We start from the raw sequence: 11,078 nt of genomic DNA, 5'->3' as shown, positions 1-11,078 counted from the left end.
CCCCTCGCGAACTAGTAGCCATGTTGCGTCGCTATGTCGACGATTGGCTCCGCCTTTCTCTATATCCCCACCAACGATGAACCAAGAACGTTCTTTTTCACCAATCGAACGCAAGCTGATCCCGCCAACGAGACTGTTGGTCGTGCGCTCTACAAGACGGTCCTAACTGCAGAAAATGTGCAATTGTGTTCGACCATGATATCTGTATATGAATACGCATCCTATAGTTATATCCTGTATCTGCATATGTGTCAGTGCTAGCATTTCCTCACGTGCCGCTCCTGCGCTCAGCAGACCAGTCGTATTATCGCTTACTTACTTTCCGAGTGTATTCGCGCGCTCTAAGCCAAAGAAGAGTATAAGAATTCACTTATATAAAAAAAAAAGCATAAAAATTTTGTTTTTCATAAAACCAAAAATACTATTTTTGACAATGGTAATGAGAAATTAAAGAAAGATTGCAATTATCCTTTTTTTCTTTTTTAAATAATCATTATTTAAGAGAAGATAAATAAATTTATAAATTTAAAAACTTGCTTTGATAGTGATTTTATATTTCTACAAAATTAAAATCGATTTCACAATCGCTTATTATTTATTTTTTTTATTTCAACTATACATAAATTCCAAAGAAAATTGATTATTCTCAGTTTTTTGTTTATCTAATAAAAATATAATATTTTTAATTTAAAATCAAATAAAATAAATTTCTTTTTCTGAAATAGTATAATATTTACTTTAATAGTATAATATATTTGAAAATATTTGAAAAATTTTCGTGCAAAAATAAAATGTATCCAATTTAGTTATTATGAATAATTTACAAATACTTAAAAATTGTTTAACAAAACAAAGGATTACAAATTATCTTATACAATGATGTAAATTGGTCAGATTGTAATAGTGTAATAAATCAAAATGACTGTACATGTCTTCCAAAAACGAGACTCAGCGATGACAAAATCTTTCAAGAACATAAAATTAGCGATATTCACAATGATCATGATCGTAATGGAGAGCAAGAGAATAAATGAGAAAAGGAAATAGGAAATGGAAAACAAAGGAAGTGTAGAACGAGTGGAAAAGTGAAAACATGACTCAGTAGTGTCAAACTAACTTCTATAGGGGGAAGAAAGACTGGCGTGCTTGGTCAATGTGTGGCTTACTATACGAATGCGAAAGGAAAGAGACTCTTAGGATATTTACACACATGAGAAACAACGTTTACTTTAAAGAAGAAAGTCTAGTATAATTGCCATAGTTTCTTTGTTTTTTAATTATCATATAGTGAACAAAATATTGAGGGTTCTAAATGCTTTAATAAATCAATGTTTCCCACCCAATGTCTTAATCGAAATTATAAATTATAATTAAAATTTTAATATATACATGAAAATATTTAATATTTATAAATAATATAAAAAAAATGTGAATCATGTCAATTAAAGTCAAATTATAAGTCAAATATGACAAAAATTCTTATTATACTTAAAATATTACATTTATTAATATTTTTCAAAATATTTTTTAATACTTTTTTAAATAAATAATGAATTACAACATAATGAAGTATATTATCATTTCAAAAATAAAAATTCAAAAATAAACATTTTTATCTCAATAATTATATGTAAAAACCTAAATAAATAAATAAATAAATAATAATAAATAAATAATAAATAAATAAATAAATAATAAATTTTTAGAAGATTAAGAAATATTGATGTGAACAATTTCCCGATCTTCCAAAATTATTAAGAAAATAACCAATAAGAAAAGAATAAAAAAAAAAATAAAGATAAATATATAAAAAATTAAAAAGAGAAAATATTTAATCCATTTACATCTACATTCATCATTCAATTCATCCGTTAAATTTTAACATTTAAAGATTAATAACTAAAATAAGTATTTCCAAGTATTTGTGTATTCTATATAAAAAAAAATGCGACACTCTCCAAGTAGTCAATGTTCGCTGAGCACACCCATAAAGGGGGCCGAATACGAACATCTTGTGAACTGTCATGTAAACTTGTGGTGTGCGATCCTTGTCGAGAAGTTGCGACATTCGTCAGTTTTCTTCCCGATCGATATCTCTGCTGTTAGAATAAAGCTGGCCATTTATGGGCAAAGAACTAAAGGAACGTTGTATTTCAAGATTTAATACTTTTGTTTTCATCTTTTTTATATCACGTATCTTATTTAATGAAATATATTTCCTATTTATCATAATTTAATTTTCAATGAATAATTTCTTTTTTTATTTTTACTTATTATAGAAAACAGAAAACCATTTATATAGTATGTAGATGGTGCATAGACAATAGATTAATATTATGTGAATATATAATATATAATATAATATATTATGTGAATATAATACATTGTTCAAAGTTTGAATTTTTAATTGATACATACAGTAAACAACTTGATAATTTCCATTATGGATCGTACAATCATTATATATTCTTGATAATTACTAGCTAAAAGATGTAAGAATATTCCAATATGTATAATATAGATTTAAGATCAAAAAACAATTCTATCATGAACATATCACACTATATTGTAATCAACAAGGAAAAAGTAGATAAGAATATAATAGAAAAATGTTTGAAATATAAAAATTCAATTAGAATGGAACTGTTAAAAAATATTATAATGTTACAAATATGAATATCTAAAATTAATAACTTTTAACTTATGATTTAAATATTTTGAATATTTTAATGAAATCATTATTTAAATTATCAACTTATTGTTTTTTTATAAATTGCTTCAACTTTTCAAGAGTTACTTTTAATAAAGTAATGAAGATGACGTGACGAATTTTGAAGGATTATATGAAAGAAATACGTAGAAATTTCTACAGCATATTTACTCAATGGAAAATACATTAAAAAAAATAGCAACATGATAATAATATTAAAGAATATTATGTAATTCCAGATTTTCATTAATTTATATTGAACATTTACATTGAATTTAGTAAAAACAAAAAAATCTTAAATAATTCTGAAATGGAATTGTAATCAGAACAAAATGATAAAGAATATTATTACCAAAACAGGTATAATAATTTTCAAACGAATATTATCGTGATTGACATTAATTACATTTGACATATCTACAATTACATACTAAATCGTACAATTTGACTCAGGTAAAACATTTGCTTCCAAATTACTTCCTTAAGAATTATTATAGGTTAAAGTAAACCGATCGAGACAAAGCATTTAAATTTTTCTTAATAAGCAGAAATACAAAGTCCTTTTTGAAATACATAGAATGCTATTATGGCTTCTTCAAAAATTGAGAAAAAATGGAATGCAAAACGAAATTAATTCATAAAAAAAATGATTTTGTTTATATTTTTATTTTTAATCATTTGTTAATATTTTATTTATAATAATACAATATCTATTATACTTATGAAAAAAACATAAAAAAATTCTATTCGAAAATCAATCAAATGATATTATTTTTAAAAAGTATTATTAAGTATATTGAAAAAAGAAAAAATTCGATACATATCTCGACATAAATAACTTGCGATTTTGTATTAAAAATTGAAGTTTTATAGAGAATAGATGTATCGTAGACACAAATGGTGTTGTTTTCTTTCATGTGAATACACAAAGTTCTTGGTGAAAATAGATCGGAAACGACGTCACGATAAACAAGCCCGTCATTTCTTAAGTAGTCTATCGGCTTTAAGACACGGGCGGCGCCCGATACCGCCTTCTCTTCTTCAGCCAGTCCGATGAAAACTGCATTCGCTTTAATTATATTACATTGGAGATTCGATTTCGAAATTTTAACTAATTACATTTGGCAATATAAATTCTAAAAAAAAATAACTGTAAATTCTATGATAAATCGTGTTCAATATATGGAGAAAGCATAAATAAATACAAATCAAAATAAATACATATAAAACGAAATGAATTCTTCATCATTCTTTATATATATATATACGATTGCTCGCAAATAGATATTTATAGTTCGTATATCATTTCAATGTATCTTGATATTTAAACATGTATATTATATCTTTTGCATTAAGGCATTGATCTTTAGCTAGTTATGAAAATAAAAATGGTTTAAATTTTAATATTAGATGTATAATGTATTTATGATATGTGATGAATAGAGATAGAAAAAAATTATATATAAGTTTAGAGAGAGAAATATGAATCGATGGTGAATGCAATCTTTTAAATGTGTATGTAAGTCCAACGCCCATTGACATTAAAGACTACTTCTTCAAGAAGGTCTGATACGGTATACCGAATCTTCAGCTTTAAAGCCGAGTTCGAAATTCTCTGTGGAAACATTGGATTTGTCGTCGGTATCGTCTCGTAGATAAGCCAGGGCCGAACTTTCGTTAGAAATGACCATTGTGAAAACATTTAGAGAAAGTGAATCGATCCACAAATCAAAATAATATTGAAAAATAAATTATGAATAATTATTCGAACATTTACTTAACATCTAAATATATTAACAAATTAGATTTATAGAATATATATATGTATATATAAAATAAATTTATTTTTCTCTAAAATAGTTTAAATATTAAATTACGATTATAGTAGTTGAAGATGTATATATATATATTAAATATTATAAATAAATCTATATATCAATAAAGAAAAAAATTAAAGAATATTTTAAGAGAATATTTTATACTTTAAGTTTCATCAATATTAAAGTTAAATCACATACATATTGCAACTTTGTGTCAAATATTGCTTCTAATATTATAAAAAAATACGGTATTCTTGAAATTAATTCTTGAAATTTTTGAAATTAAAACCGAAATTAAATTATGCAATATGTATTTATTAAAATTAAGCAATTAATAAAAGCTATAGATATGTATTATTACATAACATTTCTATCTAATTTTAAATATTCAAATATTTTTTTAATATTCAAACTCATAAATTTTAAACATAAATTCATCAAATCTAATAATTATATACGAAATTTATTTCTAATATATTATATTATATTCAACTATCATATACGTACATATCTTGGTGATTATAAAACTAGGTTGAAACCTACTTTAAATATCTTTAAGAACATAAACTATTCATTGAAATGAAAATCTTGAAAATAAGTATAAACGAAAATAATTATTTAAGAATAAAGAATAAATAATTTCTTATGAAATAAAAATTAATAATTAAAAAAAAATACATTCTAATTAATCTCTAATTAATTATATTAAAATTTATAAAAAAAAACAAATTAAAAGAATATATTAATAAGAAAAAATTTTTTTTAATTCAAATATACTAATACTTAAATAATATATAATATCAATATATTTCAAATTCTTAACTTAACCTAACTTAGACACAACAGTTAATACAACTCGACCCTAAATATCCATCTGAAATATTAGCCGCGAGATTTCTAGATCTAAAGCAGAAATGAAAAATTATGTGGTACAGTGCGGCCCTGTCTCGAGTATTGATCTGTACGAGAGTTGTCTGCCGCCCCTCCCAAGTCCAACACGCTGGATGTTTCATCCCTCCACAACCCTCTGAACAACAAGGAAGGCGTGCACCTGTGACTAGAGTGTTGGTGAATACTCTATTAGGTATCTTATGGCGAGGAGACATTGTCTCCGATATGGTATATTCATATATGAGCTTACAGCTTAGATCACCATTCGCTCTCGACTATTAGTGACGTTATGATATCCTACGATACTATTTAAATTCTATTTTTATGAAATAATTTCAATTTTGCCGGAGATTCGAATCCACTTATGCAACCTTGCAAGATACGCTAAAAGGGAAAGTGACCAACGGAATATCTCTGAATGAATTATTGTTCATATCATCATGCGTTATTTGAAGAGGAATGTCACTCGTTTCAATTTTTAGATTAATTTTTATTTTTTTATTTTTTAATCTTTTTTAAGAGGTGAATAAATACAGCAAAAGTTTATTCGGATCTTTTATGACGTAATTACGTTTTTGTTTTCACTTTTCCCCTTAATTTTCTCTCGTTAACATTTTTATCTTCCATTAAAAAATATAATATTTTACGAAAAATATTTTTACGGAGAAAGATTTTATTTAAATTTTGTATGTAAGAAATATTGTTCATTTATATTATATAATAAAAAAATTGTAATTCATAAAATTAAAAGAATAATAAAGTTTCTTTTTATTCATTTTATATTTCTAATATATTGAAATATTTCATTTTTATTTCCAAGGAATGGAAAACAATTTATATTAAATTTTTTAATTTTTAAAATTCTTTTTATCTCTTTTTTCCTTTTTCTTTATAATTTTTTATTAAAATACATCAATTTTTAATTTTCATGAATAACAAAATATTTTTAATGAAAGTCTACAACGTTTTTCACTTCCATATAATGTAATTATTACAAAATATTACATTTTTCAGTAATACGATTTTTAATTAAATTCTGTATATTTTCTTCTCTTTCTCTATTTTATTTCCGTAATATTAAACTTTCGTAATTACATAAATATATATATTTAAATAATAAGAAATTTAATACATTTCATACATAATCAATAAATAAATATTAAAATAAGTAGTGAAATTTCACACCTATTGTAATTCAAAATTAAATTAATTTAAAAAAAATTAAAAATAAAAAATTGATTAGCCGTTTCACATATTTCTTCGACCTTTAAGGGTAATGAGATGAAACGGGATAGAGAAAGGATAGCCGAGCAACGAAGGTGGATTGTATATGAATGAACCCGGACCCGCTGACTTCCTGCGTTTAGGAAGGTCGTGCACCGTCGCTTTCATTTATCGACGAGAATCTCTATACTATATAGAGGAATGAGTAGGGGTGATCGACTTCATAATATTTAAAAAAAACTTTCTAATTTTTATCATATTTCAGTTATCTATATATAAGTTGAAGAATATATACATATATAAAGAATTATTATCATTATTTATTATTATCATAGTTATCATTTATTAAGAATGATTTTAGAAGTAAAAAATAGAATTCTTATGACAATTTATAGATTTATATTCAAAATTATTAATAGCGAAAAAAAAAAGTTTGAATTTAGATTTTAATATTAAAGTGGACAAACTAACAAAAATGAATATATGCGAAATATATTATATAAATAAAAAATTATCAAATAAAAATATCGAATAAAATTGATGAAAAATTTAAGTATGAATTAAAAGTAATTTATTTTGCACAATACAGATAATATTTTGTTATTCTAATAATAATAATCAGAAAATATTTCATTCATTCAATGACTTATATTCAATATGTTTGACTTGAATTTTGATTATTGAAAATTAAATTGTTTTGATATTTTAAATTTTACCTTATAAAACATTTAATTAAAATATAATTAAAGTATAATTCGAATAAGCTAAACTTGTAATATAAAATAATTTGTTTTATGTAATTTGTTTATAAAATTGTTTAATTTGTTTTATAAAATAAAAATTTTACGATAAAAAATGACAAGAATTATGGGTACTTACCATTTGTTTCCTTTGTATTGAGATCATATCCATTTACGAGCATTTGTCGCATTCGAAAATCTTCTTTACGATTAATAGATGCCTGTACTGCCGATTCCCCATTTTTACTAGTCCAGCGACCTTTTGATCCTCGTTGTTGTAAACTTGATGACCTTGAAGTAGTATTTGATGTATTTGTATTTTCTGTTCGATTACCACCTAAAAACAAATCAATTGATTAGATCTTCCACATATTAATTATTTATTAAATTGCTTAAATTGCTAATACATATATATTGATATATTGATATTCATCAAAAAATTCATAATATTGGTATAAACATTGAATTTTTTATAAAGTTAAATATAATATAATTATATGTGCTTATATTTGTCTATTATATAAAAAATTATGAATAATAATTTTTCAATATGTACATATAAATGATATAAAAATATAAATGTAAATTTTATATTATATGAATATATACAAAGGTATTAATGCCTCCTAGTGTAAATCGTAGTTTCAAGTTACCGACAATCGGTGCCACTGTCAGACCAATTTTCTCATGGCGGGAATTCGAGCGCACGTCAATTACTACATTTACATAACCTTTCTTTTTTCTTTGTCAAAGTTGGGTGGCGCTATTCGTAGTAGTATAACCGCGGGGTCGAATTGAGTACAAAGTTATGTGGTTGGTAGACCTGAATGGAAAGTACAGGCGGGCAAAACTCGTTCCCGCGAAGTAACTAGCTTCGATTTTGCATTGTAGTTTATTTCCATAAAATGAATATATACAGCAAAAAATTAAGTGTTTATCGAAAAGCATATATATTGCGTAGTTCGTGTGAGTGTTATTTGTTCGGATATAAGAAAATAAATAAACACATAGTTCTTCAACCAAAAAATTTAACTGTCAAATACATTTTTCGATATATAATATAACGTGAAATTATGTTATAGTGAATTTTATGATCAATATCATACATCTGTGCAAATACAGATAAATTAATTATTCGATTCGATGATATTAAAATATTCATTATAAAAGCATGCGATAAGACGATTGTTTGATCGTTGATTACATCTTTTAAAGAAGTCTATGAAATGTGCGTGAGTTTGTTTTAAATGGAATTCGTTCTTTTTACCTGAAACTATTTCCTGAGAGGTCATTTGAAGAAGAAGCGCGAGCTGTTGTCGCTCGGACATCCGCGCTGGGTAACCGCGGAAACGACTGTTACCGCCTGCGGGCATTCCGTCTTCATAACTCATGTAACTCGGACCCAAAAACGCACGTGGAGGATCGCGGTGAGCACTTAAAAAAAAGGATGCCACTAGGGGATAGACGCGCGTCTTTGTTTCTGAACGCGCGGTGATTTGCCACGAGCAAAGATAACCTAAAATCGCACAGTCGGTTCACGCCATTTTGACCTACCGAGCGCGCACAGATACGTGAATCGACAGTCACACGAAACGTACGCAATCACACGCGCCAAAACAGATTGCATCTGACGAACACTAAGAATTGTCGTTTGTGATTTATGCACTCTTGTTTCCCGGGCCGATAGTTTGATTTCACAACGCGGCATGTGTGTGCGTGCTCTTTCGAAAACGAGATTCGCGACACACGACTCGGAACCAGTGCGCAATATGACGCAACGTTTGTGTTGTATTTACAGTTGGTATCTCTGTCGGTAGCATGCAACGCGCCAATATTCAAATCAACATAATTAAATTTTCGAAATTTTACATAAAATCTTATTTCAATATGAAATTAAATTAATCAAAAATTTTAATGAAAGTATTAATAAATCAAATGATCAATTTTAGTGGAAATAAATTAAAAAAATATTGATAAATATATAGCAAAAAATATACTCATATAATTTTTGTGTTTTTTTTAATAAAGAAGATGGATTTACATATCGTATCACGTATCATTCAGTTTTAAACTTATAATGGAGATTTCCTGTATAACAGATAAAATTTTATGTACATTCATGAAATAAATAATCAATATAACCAAATCAAAATTATAGAAAATTTGGGTATTATAATTATCCACTATAGTAATTTCGATCTAATAATATAATAGGCCATGTAGAGCCATCACATACATATACATATATATTAACTTTTTCTCACACTGCCCATCATAAATAGGACAATAAATTGAACTACACTCACATTCTTATCGCAATCACATATGCACATATTCAATTCATACTATTTCGCATTTTATATTTATTATTAACACACACAACATTATATAATTTAATTACGAATGATAAGAACACATTATTTAATTGTATCTAACGCAGTAGCTATTTACCGGTAATATTATAGAAAATACATAATGACTTTCTTATCATCAGACCGATTACATACAAATTGTTACTTGTTAATTGACATTTCCAATACTGCGAATTGCACGCAAACTTTTGCTGATAATTATAAAATTCAATATTTTCAATAAAAAAAAAAAAGAGTTAAAAAAAATGATACAATTCACTCTATGGTATTCACTTTTTACTTTAAAGGGAAAGACCTGATTTATTTAATTGTTTTATTAAATTTATGAACAAGCGTTTCCATGTCACTCATACATTTGTTAATTATTTATCCTATAAATATTTTAAAATATTAATTTTAAGACAATTAATTGTCATTTTATTATAGTTTGTTATTGTGAATAGAATATAAATAAAAAATTATTTATAATTTTGTGTTATATATATATATTTGAGAAAAATAATAAAAAAAATATAAATAATTTGATTTTTATTAGATATCAAAATGTGCGTAAATATTAACATTTTTTAATAATAAAAATTATAGTAATTTAGGATTTAAAAATTTATAATTTAAAAGATTATAAATAAATTGCAAAAAATTATATTTAATATAAATATAATATTAATATAATTTCAAATTTTTATTAATATAATTAATAATTTAAACAAAAAATGATTATTTCTGAATATTTAGAATTTTTTTACTGATACTTCGTTGTAAATAAAATGACAGTATAAAAATTGAAAAAAAAATTTCAGCAATAGCTTAAAAATTCATAATGATTTAACAGCATAATATTTTAGCTTAAAAAAATTAATATTTATATGAGCATAAACATTGCTTGATGCATTGTATCTCATATCATTCTACTATAACATCCATTCTTATAAAGTAATAATTAATAAATAATTTTATATTAATTTTGCACATCCCGGGATATAATCTTAGAAAACTGTGTAATATAAATACACAGTATCTAAAGGATGGCAGAAGAGAATTTTTGAATAACATCAATAATTCTCTATTGGAATGAGGCATATTTTGTATTGTTATAGGGAACATGTATATCTAGGTGCCAAAATTTTTCAAAAAGTAGTTGGACAGAGTGGTCATGTATAATATTGAATTCAAATTTAATTCAGAAGCTAGGTTAATTATCATTTTCACAAAGAGATTTTGTTTAGTCCCATTTGTATTGGTCTGTCTGTAAAGTTAAGTATTTCAAGAAGTATAAATAAATAAATTTTTCACTGAAATTTTTCAATATCTATTATCAATG

At 25.1% G+C, this 11,078-nt stretch overlaps 1 protein-coding gene across 1 annotated transcript in view; it reads right to left on the bottom strand.

Moving 5' to 3' along the window:
- Window positions 1–9,166, bottom strand: part of LOC102680077 (ankyrin repeat domain-containing protein 12) — a 20,231-nt gene extending 11,065 nt beyond the window's left edge. The window contains exons 1-2 of the mRNA XM_006610529.2: window positions 8,653–9,166; window positions 7,525–7,722 (exon numbers count right to left, since the gene is read on the bottom strand). Of these exons, the coding sequence (XP_006610592.2) occupies window positions 7,525–7,722; window positions 8,653–8,776 (322 nt within the window). The 5' untranslated portion in view covers window positions 8,777–9,166. The remainder of the gene's footprint in view (window positions 1–7,524; window positions 7,723–8,652) is intronic.
- Window positions 9,167–11,078: the final 1,912 nt, after the last annotated feature.

This window comes from Apis dorsata, unplaced genomic scaffold (assembly GCF_000469605.1).
Source record: "Apis dorsata unplaced genomic scaffold, Apis dorsata 1.3 scaffold_74, whole genome shotgun sequence".
NCBI classification, from domain to species: Eukaryota; Metazoa; Arthropoda; class Insecta; order Hymenoptera; family Apidae; genus Apis; species Apis dorsata.
The sequence above is the reverse complement of the archived record's forward strand: the minus strand, read 5'-3'. Positions and strand labels throughout refer to the sequence as shown.